This window comes from Pelodiscus sinensis, chromosome 15, assembly GCF_052426305.1.
Source record: "Pelodiscus sinensis isolate ZL-2025 chromosome 15, ASM5242630v1, whole genome shotgun sequence".
NCBI lineage: Eukaryota > Metazoa > Chordata > Testudines > Trionychidae > Pelodiscus > Pelodiscus sinensis.
The window spans coordinates 2,055,927-2,076,765 of record NC_143066.1 but is presented as its reverse complement, the minus strand read 5'-3'; the positions used below and the strand labels follow the sequence as shown (position 1 = coordinate 2,076,765).

Sequence of the window (20,839 nt, the reverse complement as noted above, 5' to 3'; positions counted from 1 at the left end):
AGAGCAGACAGGTTCATTGACATCAGGGTAGGTTAAACCCATGGACTAAGGCTATCTGGAGAGTGCCGTAGAAGCCTCTTTCCAAATTGTTAAACTCTTACTGTTGTTAGTTTTCGTTAACTGTCCCCAAACTCAGTGGGTGCGTCTAGACTGGCAAGATTTTGTGCAAAAGCGGCCACTTTTGCACAAAAACTTGCCAGCTGTCTATGCTGGCCGCTTGAATTTGCGCAAGAGCACTGACTTTGTAATGTACAAAATCAGTGCTTCTTGCGCAAATACTTTGACGCTCCCGCTCAGGGATAAGGCCTCTTGTGCAAGAATACTTGCGCAAGAGGGCCAGTGTAGACAGGCACCTTAATTTTTTGCGCAAGAAAGTCCAATGGCTAAAATGGCCATGGGAGCTTTCTTGCGCAAAAGCGCATCTAGATTGGGCACGGATGCTTTTGCACAAAAGCACTTTTTGTGCAAAAGCATCCGTGCCAATCTAGACACTCTTTTGCGGAAATACTTTTAACAGAAAAACTTGTCCGTTAAAAGTATTTCCGCAAAATCATGCCAGTCTAGACGCAGCCAGTGAGTTTTGTTTCAGAACTACTGAGACAAGAACACAGTTTGACCCTCACCCAGTGTCCCCAGAAAAAATCATGGACACAAGGATTGCTAGAAATACTGATTTTTTCTAAATATGGCACTTCAGAACCACAAATGACAAATACAGTTGTTTATTTCAAAACACAACAATGAGAAATCTCTTTGTTACAAGTTATGCAGAATTAGAGCTTCCTTTCTCACCTTGTAAATAGAGATGATATGTATAAACTCAATTACATTCTCACAGCTATTGACTACACTCTACAGAATGACAACATCAAATGTGCCTAACAGTGTTTTACAGCTGTGGAGATGCATTTTATATTAAGATTTCACATTTTAAAAACCCCACACTTTACACAAAGTTTAGTTTAAAAAAATAACAAATTTGGTATTGTTATAACTTTAGTTCATATATGATGTCCCCACTTATAAAATATTTCTCCTTCTTCCCCAAATAGGCATTTTTGGATAAGAAGTGAGCCAGAATCATTTGAACTCATTAGCCTGAGGTCCCATCCATGCTACATAAGAAACAATGGTGGTGTAACCTACCTCCTGTAACCCTTTACAACAGACATTTCTCTGTGCTGCAGATTTTTTCACAGTGCAACCATGTGACAGATGTATATGCATTCACATCTACCTGAGGTTTGTAACAGTGCATTGTGGGAAAATCTGGGCATCTCTCATGATACCTCAAGAGGATCTAAAGTAGAGAACATGCTGCAGCAGGGAGACCAAAGCATGGTGGGCTATTCATCTGTACAGCTAAAACATTTTATGAACTGGTTATAAGAAGCCAACCATGTTCAAGGCTAGATCCTAACTGAGCCTATGTCTGCAGTACCACAGAAAATCAACCTAAAGTACGCAACTGAGTCAATGTACCTTAGGTCAAATTACAGTGGGGTCTACACTGCAGGGGGGTCAACAGGAGAAACTCCTCTATCTACTTACATTACTCTTCTCGACAGAGGTAGAGGAGCAGGGTTGACTGGAGAGTGATCTGGATTGATTTGGAGGATCTTCACTAGACCCGCTAAATCAGCTGCTGGTGGGTCAGTCTCAAAGCCTTGATCCTCACGGTAGTATAGCTGTAGACTTAGCTGCCTTGATTAGTAGCTGAATGTTAATAGTGTTGTGTGTGTAGATCCAAACCACAGTTACTCAGCTATATCACTAGTGAGTTATGTACAGATGTGGTCGTCTCATCTCAAAAAAGATATTTTGGCATTGGAAAAGGTTCCAAAAAGGGCAACAAAAATGATTAGGGATTTGGAACAGGTCCCATGTGAAGAGAGATTAAAAAGACTTGGACTTTTCAGCTTAGAAGAGAGGAGGCTAAGGGGGGATATGATAGAGGTCTATAAAATCATGACTGGTCTGGAAAAAGTGAATTAGGAAAAGCTATTTACTTATTCCCACAATATAAGAACTAGGGGGTCACCAAATGAAATTAATAGGCAGCAGGTTTAAAATAAACAAAAGAAAGTATTTTTTCACTCAGCACACAGTCAACCTGTGGAACTCCTTGCCAGAGGATATGATGAAGACTAGGGTTCAAAAAAGAGCTAGATAGATTCATGGAGGTTAGATCCATCAATGACTATTAGCCAGGATGGGTAGGAATGGTATCCCTAGACTCTGTTGTCTGTAAATGGGTGACAGAAGAGGGATCACGTGAGGTTTACCTGTTGTGTTCCTTCCCTTTGGGGCATCTGTTATTGGCCACTGTCGGCAGACAGGATACTGGGCTATATGGACCTTTGGTCTGACCCAGTATGGCCATTCTTAAACTTGGTTGGATGTAGACAAGGCCTAAAACATCTGGGCTTTTCCAGCAATTTCCACACAGAATTAGGAGTTTGCTGATAGTTACCTGGTATGACTGATTTTTGTCCCAAACTCCCCTCAAACCTGCACCTTTAACTCAAAATTTCTGTTCTCCAACAAAGTGGATGTCTCAGTTTAAAATTGACAGTTTGGATCTCCTTCCCACACTCCCCAATAATCAAACAAAGAGTTTGCTTGTCTCTGCAGTTGTCCAAGTTCCAATTGTCTGTGACACAATGACCACCTAGAAAAAAAGACCGTCTTCTCTCGATTCTTACTCCTATTTCCTGTTCTATGATGACAGGCTTCTGCTTTCTTGCTATCTCTATCCAAGACCTTTGTTTCTGCCAGAATGCTTCCATTAGCAGCTGCTACTTCCCCAATTTCCATCACCAGTGGTAGGTTATGCATGTGCATATTGGGACCAATGCCCATACTTATACAGATTCCCCAAAGGGACTCCTCACAATGTTGCAAGTCCATTTTCTACAATACACACAATTCTGGTTGGCAATTCTGTATATTTAACATAAGCTGTAGAAAGACAAACCTGTGGTCCTCAGTCACATCTGGCTCCCAAAGCTGCCATTAATTTATGGTGTCTGTTATAGACAAGTCTTGTCTTCAAACTACAAGTGACCCAAACTGTCATTTTAAAAAAAAGTGGGCTAAATACCTTTGCAAAGATTTCACTGCTGTACATACTGGAGTCATACTGTACTGCCTGCTGGATCACTTCACACTGACATTCACAGAGGTTCTTCCCCTGTCAAGGTCCACATATGATGTTTGTAGATCAGAGACAGCACAAAAGTGATGCTAAAATGAGGTCAGCTTCTTTAGTGCGGAGATGAAACCAGATAGGAACACCAAACTGAAAGTCACCCAACGGTGGGAAGAGTTTGGAATCTGGATTCAGATCCAAATATCGTAGTTTAGGCCCACTTCCATTAAACTGATTCAAACCAGAAATCTGGATCTGTAGCAGAGCTCTGTCTCTAAAATCCCCCAATCTTAACATGGGCCCACCTCTGCTTTAAAGTTCCTGAGAAGCTGTTTGGTGGTTCTGCATTTTGAGTGTTTCTGAAGGCAGGAACCATGCTAGGTTAGCGGGATAGAGGTAAATGTGAAGAGAGGTGGCACCAAAGTCTATGCATGGGACTTTGAGTGAGGGTTCTGCTGGCAGGAGCTTGAAGAGTAGCACGGAGCTTGTGTATAAATGTACATAATGATTTAACCAAAACCTAAGAGCTGCTAATGTCTTTCCCTGCTGGCAAATAGAAACTGCTTCCCCAACATCCAAAACCTGTAGCTGGTAAATTTCCTTCTCCCCAGGCAGGTACAGTATGACACCCATGTTCTGCTCTGCTACCACAGGGTAAAGCTGGACCCCTCCAGTGAACGCTCCCTAAATGTCAAGGACACAAGACACCTGTGAAGACTCCATGGGGCATCTTTTTGGCAACCGGGTTGTGAACCATGAATTTATGTCTGTTCAGAAGCCCACCAAGCAGATATTCCCAGCCCTACTCTGACTCTCCTCCCATAGCTCTGTTGTCCACCACTGTCTCACCACACTGTGTACAAAGCAGTATCTTCACATTTCTACCCAAACAAATACTAAATGGAATGTAAACATGATAGCTGTCACTTCCTGGGTCTTCCTCCCCTCACTGGAGGGGTGAAGCTTCTCTAGGGGAAGGAGAGGGAGCAGGACCACTTCAGAACAGATGTCATGGCAACAAGGCCCCACTTCTGTGAAGCACATAGGTTCCTAAATACCTTTGAGGCTCTGGGCATTAGTCTTTTTGAAGTCAACGGGACTGACAGCTCAAGAGCTTTGCTGAATCAGATCCTATGGTGGGTCAAACCTGGTGGAGTTAGCATGCCTCTTTATTTGGGCAGGATTTTCCCCTGCCTTTGGCTAGTTTTGCCAATGCCTTTTCCATATTGTGTTGGTATGTTTCAGTGCAAAATGAGGTGCAGAGATGGTCATGCATTGATTTCCAGGTCCACTGATCCATCATCTCCCCACACTCAGTCCACTTCGATACTTGGTCTGAACAGTCACAACATTGCAAGAGAGTCCCTCAGTGCTGGGACTTACCTGGCAATGAATCTTGGGATAGTAAGGATGACTTAGCTGCCATTTCACTGGCATTTTTGTCTATTCAAGCTGCTTAAAGGGATGGTTGACTACAAGTCCTGCTCTCCATTAGTCAGCTGTTTGTGTTACTGTTCCCCACATGGGAAGGGTTTAATTTCCTTTATGTTACTCAACATGTGCCTGATCCTAATCAGCAATCTGGGGATCTCCTGCCAGGATCCAGGTTCCTGGTAGCACAGAAGGTACCCTACAACTCGCTTCAGCACAGAGCATGTGAAGTAGGAATGGGAACCACTGCAGGTGGGTATGGGATGGGGAGAATTCTTGCTATCCCCAGGCTGGTGAATGTGAGCTCTTGATGGCACCATTGTTTAGCTGGTGATCTCCATGCCTAAGGGTCAGGCTGAATGCCCCTGCTATCATCACTCAGTCCAGCAAGACTTCACAGGGGTTCTCATGAGCCTGGTGTGCAATCTCGTAGATGCGCTGAAAGTCTTTGTAACGGGGAGCACAGCTGAGCCAGGCCTCCCCAAAGTGCAGCCACCCCATGAAAAGGAAGCTGCCGGGTCCTGGTTTCACACCACACCGCAGCAGGGTGTGGATGCTGCCCATTGATTTGCTGGATTTACTGACAGGCTGGAACAGAGTGAATTTCTGCCGGTGAACCCGGGTGGCACTCACGCTGATGACGGATTCTTGCCTCTCGACATCATTGGAGACAGTCCGGATGTTGCCACGAATGACTGAGGGAAAAGATGGTAGAAGAGGCACAATTACTCACTAATTCAGAACTGGGAACTGTTGCACTGCTGTGGCTTCTGCACCGTTAACTGGGAATATTTGGCTATCTGGGAAAAATGGACAAGGTAGCACAAGTAACCCAGTCAGTGGACCAGCCTCTTGTCACTGGAGACCCAGGCCCAAAGCCTGATTTATTTATTCAGTCCACAGGTAGGTCTGCATGGGGATTTAGTGCTGAAACAGCTTAAGGGACTGCAGATTACACTGGAGTTGCATTATAGATTTGTAAGGTAAGGAGGGACCACTGTGAGCATCAAGTCTGATCTCCTGCATAACACAAGCTAGAGAACCTCTTCCATGAATCCCCCTAAAAGTCTTAATATAGACCAGGGCTTTGTGGGTTTTTCTGTGCTTATGCCCCTATAATGCAGCAGATGGAGGTCAAGTGCTGTGTTCCAAGGGGATCATCAACTCCCTCACCCCCTCTGCTCCAGTCAGGATATCACTCCATGAAAGGATGGCTGGTATGTTTAGTGAGAACATAAGAGAAAATTCCTCTTCACACATTCCCCAATCTGGATATTCATAGGAATTTCCTAGTATTCACAGTTATGTATTGAGATAAAGGTCATGAAGCCTCATGCTTCAGGACATGAACTGATCACCTGTGAGGATAAGGAAGGGATTTCCCTCTCTCTGCACATATTATGTATAATACTGCACAATTAGCTAGATACATTCTAGTGGGGTTGGCCTTCCCTGAATCAGCGGGTATTGGCCTCTGCCAGACCACTTGATGGATTTATGGTCTGATCTAGCATGACAAATCCCTTGCTCTTATATTTGACTTCTTCATTGCCATGGCAACTCTGGCCTGGGCAGCCAGTGACCCCTGGCCCACCTTCTGCAGTTTACAGATGCAAATCAAGAAGCTAATGGAGCTAACGGCGCATGCAGGAATAATTAGCAACTGTCCACTGTGCCAATGTCCAGTGAGGGAGGAAGCCGTTCTCCGCTTTGCGATCACAGCCTGGGACAGAGTTCCTTGGCTTAGTTCTGTCGGCAGCACTTAACACAGGCTACCTGCACCTGCTGCTATCCTGCATTTGCCTGCTCTGCTAGCTCCAAGTAGGCTAATGAAGAGGCAGGAACATACGCCAGTGATTGGTTTTGTTTATGGTTGTAAAGCTGCCACAGTGGGCTCTCTGTCATTCAACATGAACTGCCCCTTGTTTTGCACAGCATTTGGAAAGCTTGTACTGTGAGTAGCTCCCATGCACATGCTCTGTCGTATCTGGACTATGCCCAACTCTGTGTGTGCTTCTATAAGGCTGGGAAGGATGAAAAGATGGCCGCTTCTTCTCATTTCAAGTTCCTGACCCCTGTGCTGTGGGTGAAGGGGCTTTTCTGCTTTGCCTATGCCATTGAATTTTTCCCTTTTCATCTGTTTTTATTTCTGCGCCTATTATGTCACTGAGAAGCCATGTGGAATACAGGTTTTTATGAAAGATTCAACACAGAGTATATTAAATAACAAATCTGTGGCCACACAATACTTCAGCTTTCATTCCACTCCTTATCAGAGCAGGTGGGAACATTTTTAAGCAAATGACTTGTACTGAAATATGCAGATTTATTGAAGAGGAAATGTTTTGCAGAAATGTATCAGTTTAGCCTAGTTTCACAGGTAAGGCTTTTTTTAGCCTAAGGCTCTCTGGTCACAGCTGAGGAGGGAAGAGGACCCAGGTCAGAAAGCTCATGTTTTCCATCCAAATCCATATGTTTCAGCATGATTCAGCTTCTCTAAAATATGTGTAATGTTGTTCTAATGTGGAAGAAAAATAAAGTTCAGAACCTTGAGAGCTGCCCTGGAATGAAATTATTGCCATCTAGACAGCACTAGTGCTTACCAAAGATCTCTCAGAACTCTTTGGCAACACTGGGAATAGATTTCAAGGCTTTTTAATCCACTAGCATAGTTCCTTACCACTTGAGGTAAGAAAGGGTAAGTCTAGACTACACGGCTCTGGCGACAGAGCCATGTAGATTAGTTTACTAGACATACCCAAATGGAGCGGCGATTTAAATAATTGCCGCTTAATTTAAATTAAAATGGCTGCCGCGCTGTGCCGATCAGCTGTTTGGTGGCACAGCACTGTAGTCTGGACGCTCCGCGGTCGACATCAAAGGCATTTCTCAACCTCCCCGGTAAACTTCATCCCACGAAGCATACCGGAGAGGTCGACAAATGCCTTTGATGTTGACCGCGGAGCATCCAGACTACTGCACTGTGCCGCCAAACAGCTGATCAGCACAGCGCGGCAGCCATTTTAATTTAAAGGAAGCAGCAATTATTTAAATCGTCGCTTCATTTGGGTATGTCTAGTAAACTAATTTACATGGGCAGAGCCATGTAGTCTAGACATACCCTATGACAGCTAAGGAGATTCTTTGGGTATGTCCAGACTACACTGTTATTTTGAAATGAAATAAAGCATCCGCACACAAAATGCATTTTGAAATAGCATTTTGCTATTTCAAAATAGCACGTCCACACTGAGTGGACTCTGAATCGCATTTAAGGCTGGCAAGAACCAGTTCCAGCAGGGCTCCAGGTCAGGACTTACTGTGTAGGGCTGCTGTCTGAGGCTATCTGAGGTCTGTGCTTAAAGGGACACCTCTCCCCCTGGACAGCCAGTTCTCAGGTTTCCTTGTTTGCTTGTCTACCTCGATGAGGGACAGCAAAGCATTTTGTCTCTGCATGCTCTGATTGCCCTCACTCGGGATACCGCAGCACTCTGCAACATGAAGCCAGAGCTGCCAATGGGCACTCTGGTGCTTCTTGTGGACACATTGCTGTGACCCGGGCTGCACTTTCTGCAGGCTGCCATCTGGGAGGTCCATCGGGGGGCTGTCAGTATCCAGGAGGCCCTGTGGGAGAACTTCTACCCTGAGGAGCACTAAGTGCCTCCCTAGTCTGCCCCACTGGGGGCTTGTGCTTCATTCCTTCCTCACGTCCTTCCACTTACCCCTCCCTAACCCCCCTTCCTGATGTCAGATAAAATACACATATTTTCATGAACACAAACTCTATTTAACAAAACTTGGGGGGAGGGAATTAAACTCTGGTGAGACTGGGGAAAGGAGGTGGGAGATGGGAGAAGAGAGGGGAGGGAGAAACCTGGAAGGGGGAAGCAAGGGGAAGAAGGGGGAGGGGAAACTCAGGGCTCAGGGTTGGGGGTCTCGCAGGACCAACTTGATTTTCATGCAAACCTGCTTCTGGGTTCGCTTGTGGCCTTTGGTGGCCAGGCTGGCAGCTATCCTGCCATAGACAGCTGCATTCCTCCGTCTGGTGCAGAGATCATGGATGTTGGGAGCAATCCCCCCCCCCCCAACCTGAATATGGTTCATGATCTCCACTCTGGACCAGGAAGACGCCCACCTTCTCTGGGCCCTGGCAGGCTCCTGGGAGCTGACAGACTGCTCCTGGGGAGCGGTGGAGGGCTGGCTGCCAATAGCTTGCTGGCTTATGTTTTGGGGCCACTGGGTCAGGGGCAATGACTGCTGGCTCTGGACTGGCAGGCTTGGAGCTGGCACAGGCACTGTGGCCAGAGTCTATCCCTTTAAGGGATCCGGGAAGGGCGGGCGGCGGGAGAGCAGTGTTCTTGGTTGAGGCTAGGGTCACCCTGGGAAGGCTGGAGGCCCCCTATTTTGAAATAAGAGTCTACACAACACTTATTTCGAAATAGCTATTTTGAATTTGGTGTTATTCCTCATAGGATGAGGTTTACCAAATTCTAAATGAGCGCTCCACTATTTAGAATTTATTTCAAAGTAGCGGTTTGGTTGTGTAGACGCTAGGAAAGTTATTTTGAAATAAGGGCTGTTATTTCAAAATAACTTTGCTGTGTAGACATATCCATAGGGCCCATGACACATAACAGAGCTCTTCTCATTCTTTCTATAGAGGCCCATGGTAAATAGCATTGTGTATGTCATGTGCAGGCTAGCATGTGTCCTATCATGGGGACATCAGAGACTGGATTTTTCTTTGTTCTGTGTTTAATTCTTGATATCCACTGATGACAAACACCCCAGATTCCTGGAAGAAACCCCTTAGGGGAAGAGAATGTGATTGCAGAAGTGGCAGAAGCTGTACTCACCAAAGTCACTAGTGCAAATGGCCATCAAGATCTCGGTGTCATTACATGGCCGGCATGCCCCTGCAGCATCAAAACAGAGAAGAGTTACATTGGAAATGAGGGCCAGGCTTTCTGCTCACATATGCTCTAAGCAGGGATGCTTGCTAAGTCCTGTTTGTTTGTTGGTGCCACACAGCATGGCCATCTGGCCTCCTCAGACCACCGGGTGCCTCAGGCTCTATCTTTATTCCTGCAAGAGTTGCTCTGCTGCCCTGTGCCTTCTAGAGGCTCCCTTCCCCTGGTAGTTGGCCTGGTGGAATGCAGCGTCCCTTCCCCCTGCAATAGCACCTGGCCAAGGGAGGTGGGATTGTGCATTAGGGTTGTTAATTATTGGTTAACTGAATAGTCGATTAACCTCATGAATTCTTATCAGTCAACTATTCTATAGTCCCCGGGGGCAGAGCCAGCAGCCAGCACAGTCTGACCCTACTCCCAAGGAGTCCCCAGCAACTCAGCACTGCTGCTTCTGTATCAGAGGCAGCATCACGGGGTGCCAGGCAGGAGCTGGTCTGTGAGGGGAGCAAGTTTAAAAATCAGCTCCCTTCATGGACTGGCTGCCTGTTGCCCTGCACTGCTGCCTATGATACAGAGGCAGCATGTAAGGGCTCTACTCCCATTTTGCCCACAGTCCCACCCAATTCTGTCCGCTCCCCACTGCAGCTCTGACTCTTATTCACTGCTTTCTGCCCCACTGTGGCTCCAAGCCTAGAGATGCTCTGTCTACACTGCTGTGACCCTGGGGTTGCAGCAAGAAGTGACAGCTCTTCCAGTCCCAGTCAACTCAAGATAGTTGAGTCCCAAGCAAGCTGTGAAGAGCTTTGAGAGGATCTCACAAATCTGGATAACTGGGCAATAAAATGGCAGATGAAATTCAGTGTTGATAAAAGTCAAGAAATACACATTGTAACACATAATCCCAACTATACATATAAAATGATGGGGGCTAAATTAGTTGTTACTACTCAAGAGAGATCTTGGAGTCATTGTGGATAGTTCTCTGAAAACACCCACTCAATGTACAGCAGCAGGCAAAAAAGCAAACAGTCACTTTGAAACTGAACTGGTGAAAGCCATGAGTGGGGAGGGGCAGCCCCTTCCATTGATGAGGCATTCTGAGCAGGGCCATGAATATTATTTCTCAACAAGGGGAAATGTTTCCTCTCCCCCACCCCCAGTATTCTTTAATAATTGCAGTGACTTACGCTGGCAGCAGCGGAAGGCAATGGCATGTTCCTCTTCTGTGATCTAGGCTAGAGATGGAGTCAGGGATTTGGTTTGGGCCCAAATTTCCCTGGGCTGTGACTCCTATTCTATGCATATTCCTCCCTGGTTCATACAGGCTGAGAACCCAGAGTTGAAACAGAACTTTTCAGGTGTTCACGGTGCTTAGGATTCAACAGTTGGTTTCTGTCCTCTTACAGACAGACTCTGGTTGTCTCTAGGCTTGAGGTTCCCAGCCCAGCCTTTGTGGCTGGTGTTGCTGTTAGGGTACCTTTACATGGGGTGATGAACCTGACTAGAAAAGACTGGCTCCCCAGGCAGGGTGGGGTATGCTCAGCCTGTTGTTAGCTCTGTGGAAACATACTGCTAATTCACCCAGGCCACAGCTTCCAGATCTTTGTACTCTTTCCTTGACCCAGGGCCAGCTCTGCTGCCCTTGGAGACTCATCCTATGGCTGGGAAGGAGGAGGGGGAGAGAGGAACCATTGCTGCAGAGCTAGGATACTTCCTTTCAAATCTCCTTGCCTGAAAACCCAGTCATGCTGATCCTGTGTTTAGGGTTCCCAGGGCCCTGCTGAGAGCAGCCCTTGCCATTCCTGGGGGTGGAGGTGGGGGGGGGGGGAAAGCCCGTGTCACCACAGTGACCAGGAGAACCCCTTATGTCTGAGATGGTTGGATGGCAGGGATATCCCTCGGGACTTTCATTAGCTCAGCTGTGAGGCAGCTGAATGGATTAAACATGCTGATAGGAATTGCTTTGAGACCCTCCTCTGGATCCTGGCTCTGCTCTTTAAACACGCTCAGGCAGAGAGGCCAGATTGGGTTACTGTCCCATCCCTGTCCCTGACAGGAGGTCCACACTGGGCAAGGTCTTCAGCAGTCAGGGGCTGGAACCTCCTGTAGAATATACCTGTTTGTAGCCTGGAGAGACAAGAAACCCAAGAAGACTCCTACTGACCAAAGAGCTCCTACTGTGTAACAGTTACATGGCTCAGAGCCCTGCTAACACTGTCAATAATTGACCCAGTCTCAGTGCTATGACTCAAGCAAAACCTCCTGTCATCTTCATTAATCAAGAGGAATTCTGCCTGAGTGCGAACTGAGCAAGAGCTTGAGGACTGGCCCCTTGTTAACTAATTATCCTGTGAGGTATGTCAGCAGTGGGAATCTAAAATACAAAGAAGTGAAACAGTTTGCCCAAGGTCAGTCAGTGCAGAATCAGAAATAGAACCTAAGGCTCCTAGGTCCTCTAGCCAGCCTCTCTCTACAAGAATGCACACAAGCCTAGATTTTTAACTGGCTCTGTTAGAACAATGCAGTAAGGACTCAGCCTGCTGGAGCAGCTCATGCCAGGGCACTGCTGTGGTGGATCTCACCCTCCTTGCCCAATGAGGGAGGAGACTGGCAAAGTGACAAGACAGGAGGCAAGCAGTGGAGTTGGTTAACACGCCTGGCATTGAGTGGATCCCTGACACGCTGGCTATTTACCTTCCAGGCTGAGGCTGCTGGAGGGCAGTGAGAGGCGTGAGTTCCAGTCTCCCCGCAGCTCATAGCGGAAGGCAGCAATCCGACGGCTGATGTCCTGGTGCAAGGTAGACTGAAGAAAGAGTGCCACTTTTTCCTGGGGCAGCCAACTGAAGCAGCGCACCCTAGGACGGAGGGAGGCATCTGTCTCAGACAGCAGAAGTTCCAGGATCCCATCCCTCTCCAGATAGATCTGAGCTCCTTGGAAGGTGCTGGAGGGCTTGATACAAGTGGTGATCTGCCTGGGGCTCTTCCCTTTGGCTGCGGTGCTCATGGGGAGGCGGGGGGAGAGGCTGAGGCGTAAGGCTCCAGCTGGGTACAGCCACTCAAGTAAGCCTTCAGCACAGTGTAGAGAGATCTGCTCCACGCTTTCTGATTCCTGGGACAAGCCACTGCAGGAGGAGAACGAACACATGTTACTATCATACTAGCCCTTTGTCAAAAGGATCTCCATCCCAGCATGCGCCAGGACCCTTTCAGCTTCCAGTGGCCCCACCAGGCAGCAGGATTAAACCAGCTTCCAGTGGCCATAGCTACCCAGCACAGAGCCCACTTGCCCAATAGCCCAGGATATGTCTACACTCCCACCCTAGTTCAAACTAGGGTGGTAATGTAGGCAACCGGAGTTGCAAATGAAGCCCGGGATTTGAATTTCCCGGGCTTCATTTGCATACTGCTGGGCGCCGCCATTTTTAAATGTCCGCTAGTGCGGACTCCGTGCCCCGCGGCTACACGTGGCACGGACTAGGTAGTTCGGACTAGGCTTCCTATTCCGAACTACCATTACTCCTCGTGGAACTACCATTACTCCATGTGGAACGAGGAGTAACGGTAGTTCGGAATAGGAAGCCTAATCCGAACTACCTAGTCCGTGCCACGTGTAGCCGCGGGGTACGGAGTCGGCACTAGCGGACATTTAAAAATGGCGGTGCCCGGCAAGATGCAAATGAAGCCCAGGAAATTCAAATCCCGGGCTTCATTTGCAACTCCGGTTGCCTACATTACCACCCTAGTTCGAACTAGGGTGGTAGTGTAGACATACCTCCTGTGAGAAGGACCGAGACCCTGATACTCCAAGGTGTTTAATTTAGGTGCCTACATCCCATTGATTAGACGGGGAGATAAGTGCTTAACTCCCTTGCAGAGTCTGGGTCTTAGTGACTGAGACACTCCATGCCAAGGTTAGAATGTGGAAGCACAGTTTGTAACAATGAGTCAGGCTGACCACTCTCCTGACTGCTCCTCTTGTTTTCCTGCTCTAGTTCTGGGCTGGTTTCATGCCTGCTTGCTCCTTTCTTGTGGAGCAGCCTCAATTACTGGCCACCCAGCTATTCCAGGTGGAGATGGGCCTGAGTCAGACCCTGGATTCCCAAATCTGCCCCCTTCTTCAAACTTCTGAGCTGTCCCCCATTTTACTTTGGGTGTTGAATCCAGATTGTCTCTGAACACCCTGATACTTTGATAAAGTTGAGATGCAAACTCAGTACTGGGGGGCGCCTTCTCTACTTGTCTCTAGTAGGGTACGTCTACACTATAGCGTTAATTCAAGTTAACTATTTCAAATTAAGCTAATTCGAATTAACACATCTACACACAAAACCTATTTAGAAATAGCTTTTTGCTATTTCGAAATAGCGTGTCCACTCTGAGTGGACCCTGAACCAAAGTTAAGGCTGGCCAGAACCAGTGCCGGCAGGGCATCAGGTTAGGACTTAGCGTGTGGGGCTGCTGCCTGAGGCTAACTAAGCTCCGTGCTTAAAGGGACCCTACCCCCACCCCAGACAGACAGTTCTCAGGGATCCCCGCTTGCTTGTCTACCTGGGTGAGGGACAGCAAAGCAGTCCTGTCTTGGAGTGCCCTGAGTACCTGCACTTGGGACACCACAGCACTCGGCCACATGGAACCAGAGCTGCCCCTAGCCATGCCGATGCATCTCGTGGGGTCGTTGCCATCAGCCCAGCTGTATTTGCTGCAGGCTGCCATCTGGGGGGGTCCATCGGGGGGCTTTCAGGATCCAGGAGACCCTGCAGGAGAGCGTCCACCCTGAGAAGCCCTCAGAGCCACCCCGGTCATCCCCACCAGGGGTTCGTGCCCCATTCCTCCCTCACGTCCTTCCACTTACCCCGCCCTAGCCCCCCTTCCTGATGTCAAACAAAAGACACTTATGTTCAAAAATAGAAACTGGGTTTATTGAACAAAACTGGGGAGGGAGATGAACCTCTGCGGAGACTAGGAAAAGGAGGTGGGAGAGGGGAGGGGGAAACCTGGAAGGAGGAAGCTGGAAGGGGGAAGAAGGAGGAGTGGAAGCTCAGGGCCCAGTGTTGGGGGTCTCGCTGGACCAACTGGATTTTCATGCAAACCTTCTCCTTGGTTTGCTTGTGGCCTTTGGTGGCCAGGCTGGCAGCTATCCTGCCACAGACAGCCGCATTCCTCCATCTAGTGCGGATATCATGGACGTTGGGGGCATCCCCCCCAAACCTGAATCCACCCTGGACCATGAAGGTGCCTGCCTTCTCTAGGCCCTGTTAGGCTCCTGGGAGCTGGCAGACTGCTCCTGGGGAGCAGTGGAGGGCTGGCTGCCCGTGGCTTGCTGGCTCAAGTTTTGGGGCCACTGGGTCAGGGGCTCCGGTGGCCAATGCTGGCTCTGTACTGCCAGGCTTGGAACTGGCACAGGCACTGTGGCCAGAGTCTATCCCTTTAATGGCTCCAGGGCTGGGGGAGAGGAGAGTAAGTTTTCCTGGTTGTGCTCAGAGTGGCCACCAGGGCTCCCTGGGAAGGGCTGGAGGTCCCCTATTTCGAATTAAGTGTCTACACAGCACTTAATTCGAAATAGCTATTTCGAATTTGGCGTTACTCGTAGAATGAGGTTTACCAAATTCGAATTAAGTGCTCCACTATTTCAAATTAATTTTAAAATAGCAGTTTACATGTATAGACGCTATTAAAGTTAATTCGAAATAATGGCTGTTATTTCGAATTAACATTGCAGTGTAGACATACCTGTAGGGATGTTAGGGTATGTCTACACTACCACCCTAGTTCAAACTCGGGTGGTTAATGTAGTCAATCGAAGTTGCAAATGAAGCCCGGGATTTAAATATCCCGGGCTTCATTTGAATCTTGCCGGGTGCCGCCATTTTTAAATCCCCGGTAGTTCGGACTCCGTGCCCGCGGCTACACGCGGCACGGAGTAGGTAGTTCGAATTAGGCTAATTCGAACTACTGTTACTCCTCATGGAACGAGGTGTAACGGTAGTTCGAATTAGAAAGCCTAATTCGACTACCTACTCTGTGCCGCGTGTAGCTGCGGGCACGGAGTCCGAACTACCGGGGATTTAAAAATGGCGGCGCCCGGCAAGATTCAAATGAAGCCCGGGATATTTAAATCCCGGGCTTCATTTGCAACTTCGATTGACTACATTAACCACCCTAGTTCGAACTAGGGTGGTAGTGTAGACATACCCTTAGATAGCAGGTAATAGAATAGTCAAGTAACTGCATGAATTTTTATTGGTTACTCAATTATTCTATAGATCCAAGGGATGGGGCCAGTAGCCAGTGTGTTCCAACCCCACTCCCAGGTGGGAGCCGGTCCACGAAGGGAGTAAATTTAAAAACCCAGCTCCCTGAGCAGATCGGCTGCCTTCTGCCCCATGCTGCTGCCTGTGATACGGAGACAGCAGCGTGGGGTGGCAGCAGTCCTTGTCCATAAGGGTTCAAGCTCCCCACAGACAGAGACTGTCTCGCCTCCCCTGGAACAGCCTCAGTCAGTGGCAAGCCTGGGCCAAATGTGGACTGGAGCTTTTGCCGGGGACCAGCCTCTGTCCATAGTGGGCCCAAGCTCGGACCCTACGAGCTTCCTAAGTAGCTTCAAAACTTTTAGAGCAGAAAGAGTGTGACAATGTGAGCACTTCTCCATTCTTTGAACTATCCACTTGTAAGCAAGCAAAATTCTCAGCAGGAGGTGGAAGGGTATGGGTCTTTCATCCAGATTCACCCAGTGACTGTCACTTGACCTGTTTTTACTCCTTTGTAGTTAACTCATCTGTAGGAGAAAACCTTGAGAAACAGAAGCTGCCACTGAACTATCTGGGAAATGTGTTTTAACATGCCCATGGTGCTGCCATCTGTAGGCTTGGCTCTCCTATCTATAAAGGCATTTTCATAGCTGTTATGCTGTCTCCCATCATATTATAGAACCATAGAGTTCGAAGGGACCACAAGGGTCAACTAAGATTTGTGTCTAAACCATCCAAGACTGATGGCAAACCAGACTCCTCTCATATTGCTTCAGAGGGATAGCCAAGTTAGTCTGTAACTGGAAAAACTTAAAAAACAATAAAAAGTCATGCAGTACCTTAAAGACTAACAAAACGTGTAGATGGTATCATGAGCTTTTGTGGGCACAACACACTTCATCTGAAGAAGTGGGTTGTTCCCACAATAGCTCATGATGCCATCTACATGTTTTGTTAGTCTTTAAGGTGCTGCAAGACTGTTTGTTGTTTTTTAAGTTTTTCCTTTCATATTGGTACTTCAGCATGGCTTAGAGGTCTCATACTGGCCCCACTCTGCTAGGCCCTATACAGACATAATGAAAAGCGGCTCCAAGCCCAGAGCTCTTACAGTAACTCTGCTTGACAAATCTTGTCTTGCTTTCAGTTCTGAACAATGTGGTTTTAAATAGCAGTTTGGCCTAGGAATTCTGCAACCTCTCAGTAAAATCATGTCAAAGAACAATTCAGCTTGGCTGCATCTAGACTGGCATGATTTTGTGGAAATACTTTTAACGGAAAAGTTTTTCCGGTTAAAGTATTTCCACAAAAGAGCGTCTAGATTGGCATGGATGCTTTTGCGCAAAAGCATCCGTGCCCAATCTAGACGCGCTTTTGCGCAAGAAAGCTCTGATGGCCATTTTAGCCATTGGGCTTTCTTGCGCAAAAAATTAAGGTGCCTGTCTACACTGGCCCTCTTGCGCAAGAGAGCTTATCCCTGAGCGGGAACGTCAAAGTATTTGTTCAAGAAGCACTGAATTCTTACATTAGATCGTCAGTGTTCTTGTGCAAATTCAAGCGGCCAGTGTAGCAGCTGGCAAGTTTTTGCGCAAAATCTTGCCAGTCTAGACGCACCCCTCATGTATTAAAGCAGCCTGCTTGGAGGCTTTTATTTGGGGACTTTCATTTTCATTTTCCAATTTTCACTTATTTTCTCATGAAAGTAGGAAGCATGGAGTATTTGGAAAGAATCAGTTGCTGCTGCACCCAATTTCATTAGTCACTATTGCCATTATTATGAAGTGCAAAACAATTAGGTAAGTTGGAGAGGACAGAGAATCAAGAAACTTCAAGTGGCAGAGGTCTGTAACTCTCACTTGTCCCTGTCCTCTGCAGGCAGGAAGATCAATGTTTAGTTCTAGGGGGCATTCCATAAACATGAGAAAAACTAACCAACTCCAGCACTTTCACTTCTTTATTCCTTTTTCCTTTCCCTCCACCTTGTAAAGAAAAAAATAATAGGCCTACAGCCCTAGGATTCAATAAAACAATCAACACACTGAGTAAAATGCATCATCTCAAAGCACAGAGAAGCTGGACTAACCAGAGGGAGGGTTTATGTGGGTGCAGAGCCCATAACTCTGCTAGAGGACACAAGATGCTGCCCCTCAAAGAGAGATGGTTTAGGACAAGCCTGGGCAAAATATGGCCTGGGGGCCAGTTCTGGCCTGCCAAGCCACTGGATCCAGCCCGCAAATGCAGCAGGGAGCCTCAGGTAAATGCCTTGCTTGCCCCACACTGTGCCCCCCCTTTCCCCCCTATACTGCTCAGAAAAAGCTGCCGCAGCCATTTCTATTTCTCAGCTGTGAGCCCAGAGGAGGGAGGAGTGGTCCTTCATGCACTGCTCTGCTTCCAGCACAATCCCATTGGCCAATTTCTGGCCACTAGGAGCCGCCTGTTTGAAAAACAGGCAGCTCACAAAGCACCAATGCCCCTTCCCCTCAGGCTCTCATTCACCAACACACTTGGACCCTGCAGCCTGTGCAGGGGCAGGCAGGCAGGCTGGCTGCCTGAGAAACCTGCTGGGCTGCTGGCCAGAAGTCACCCAAGTAAGTCTCCCAGCTAGAGCCTGCTTCTGGAACCCCAGCCCCTCCCTCCCCCCAAACCTCTGTCCCCCTACCCCACATAAGCCAAACCCTCTGTCCCCTCCTGAACCCATACCCCCTCCCAGACACTGCATCCCAATTCCCTGCCCAAGATAACAACCCTGCACTCCTCCTGCACCCCACTCTCCTGCCCCAGATCACAACCGCGTCCTTCACCCAACTCCCTCCTGAACCCCAATCCCTTACCCCAAGCTCCCTTCTGCACCAACCTGCATCCCAGACCCAGCACTACCTCCATTAATATAATGGAAGAGTGTGGCTCATTAAGTGCCCCCCCCATCAAAAATTACTGTCCACCCTTGGTTTAGGAGGTTGGATATTGTTCTCTCAGGATGGATTAACTTAAAATCTTGTGAACTTTCAGCTAGCTTTGAGAGAGATACTTTCCCTCTCTGATAGCAATGGAGGGGTGGGGGGAGGGAGAGAGAACCAACCCACCCTCTTTTTAGGGGAAAGCAATATCTTTTTCTCAGAGGCTATGTGGAAGTTAAACTCAATCAACTGAAGATGGCTGCCACAAGGACTGGAATTTTCCTTTTCTCAAACATAAAACAGAAATTCAATATTTCCTTGGGCACAGGTTAGTAAGAAGAATGCCAGCTTCTGGGTTAAAGCTCCTCTCCTTGCTTTTCACCGTTAACGTGAGTTTACACCTGACTGCAACCAGGATAGGCGAGAACAGAATCAGATCCCCTGTCTTGATAGTTAGAGCATAGCAGCTCATCCGGAACACACGTTACCCCATCCATCAGCTCCTTTCTTAGACTTAAACTCTGCTGCACGAGCCTTTCAGGCATTAATAACCACCCGGCCATCCAAACACCCACTGAAGACAATGGGACTGGCGAGTCGGAGGCTGCATTATTAAGAGAAAGTATCGGAGTTTCTGGACAAAGCAGACGGTTTCCCACCGTAGAGCACATTTAGCACAGTACGAATGGTTACTCATCCGTACCTCCCCCTCCAGCTGCAGTGATCTTCTGAGAAACTGCAAAGGACCGTCTCCAGGACTCCAAAGCAGAGAGCCCACAGCACCCGAGGCATCTTCCCCGAGCTCTCTTCTCCCAAGAAAGCAGAAGGAGGAATCACATGCCAGAGAGAAAATCTTTCCCCACCACCGTGCGGGAATGTTCTTGGAGAGCTAATGCCTTTACGTCCCCGCCATCCATCTCCCCAGGCCGCCTCCGCAAAAGTTCTCAGGGTTTTCCTCCCGCTTCCTACTAGTCCGCAGGGATGCTGCGATTCAGAGCCAGGGAAAACGCAGCGAGGATGAAAGTAGCCAGAGGGCTCATAGTGAAGCGAACTACGGTGTCCGCAGGTTGCTGGTCAGATTCAAGGAGGGTGGAGTAAGGGTGAATGCGCGCGGGCCGGAGGGAGGAACAGGAGGGAGATGATTTGTGATTCTCCAATTGGAACAGGGATCGGAAACTTTCAGCCAATCGGAGCCGAGAGAAGGATGAGGCGTGGGCTCCCTTTTCCCCCATTAAGAGGAGGAATTTGAGAACAACATAATGAAATAGGAAAAAAGAGTTAAAATGATCTGAAGTGATTGTTGTCCAGATGGAGGGTTCAGCGCACAGACAGCCGCTGTTGTGCACAGTGATTTGAGGGAAGGTGGATGCTTAGTTTACATGCACATGCCTGTGTAGCTTTTACCTTAGCTTCCTATTTGAATTCTCCCGTTTGAACGGAGTCAAACTATAGTGTCACTTTTAATCGTCCAGTTATTCAGTATATCCATTTCATGAGTTTCATCAGTTGTATCTTTCCTGTCTCTTTCTCTCTCACACATTTCTCAAGTATGTCTCCTGTCTGGCCGTGTACACACACATGTAAACTTGTTTATACACATATACAGGCAATCCCCAGGTTACTACAAGATAGGGACTGTAGGTTTGTTCTTAAGTTGAATCTGTATGTAAGTCGGAACTGGCGTCAGCCGCTGCTGAAACTGATCAGTTTAAACCGTGGCTGAATCTGGATGCCAGTTCTGATTTACATACAGATTCAACTTAAGAAACCCAGGCGTCCCCAAGTCAGCTGCTGCTGAAACTGATCAGCGGCTGATTCCAGGAAGCCTGGGGCAGAGCAACTCTGCCTCGGGCTTCCTGTAGTTAGCCGCTGGTCAGTTTCAGCAGCGGCTGACTTGGGGACACCTGGGGCAGAGCAGCTGGGGTGCTGCTGGGTTGCTCCAGTAGCGCGGCTCCTCGCCTCTACTGGAGCAACCCAGCAGCACCCCAGCTGCTCTGCCCCAGGCGTCCTGATTCAGCCGCTGCTGAAACTGACCAGCAGCGGCTGAATCAGGACACCTGGGGCAGAGCAGCTGGGGTGCTGCCGGGTTGGTCCGGAGCGGCGCTGCAGGACCAACCCGGCAGCCCCCAGCTGCTCTACTCCAGGGGTAGGCAAGAAAAGCCTGGTCTGCTGGGGGGGGCACTAGCAGACCTGGGGGACAGGAGC

The 20,839-nt window shown here is 48.2% G+C and overlaps 2 protein-coding genes across 6 annotated transcripts in view; one reads left to right on the top strand and one right to left on the bottom strand.

Moving 5' to 3' along the window:
• Nucleotides 1-20,839, top strand: part of FBXL16 (F-box and leucine rich repeat protein 16) — a 278,323-nt gene that overhangs the window by 40,926 nt on the left and 216,558 nt on the right. For 3 of the 5 annotated variants that reach the window (XR_016350696.1, XM_089782150.1, XM_089782149.1), the window contains exon 1: nucleotides 12,294-12,431. The exons of the other annotated variants lie outside the window; for them this stretch is intronic. The gene's annotated coding sequence lies outside the window, so the exon portion shown is untranslated. Of the gene's footprint in view, nucleotides 1-12,293; nucleotides 12,432-20,839 lie in introns of those variants that run through there. 5 annotated transcript variants of the gene reach the window in all.
• Nucleotides 707-19,843, bottom strand: METRN (meteorin, glial cell differentiation regulator). The gene is made up of 4 exons (XM_006130052.5): nucleotides 19,338-19,843; nucleotides 12,187-12,614; nucleotides 9,439-9,498; nucleotides 707-5,277 (listed from the first exon to the last, which is right to left on the bottom strand). The coding sequence occupies exons 1-4, from the start codon at nucleotides 19,424-19,426 to the stop codon at nucleotides 4,961-4,963; spliced, it is 894 nt and encodes a 297-aa protein (XP_006130114.2). The 5' UTR covers nucleotides 19,427-19,843; the 3' UTR covers nucleotides 707-4,960.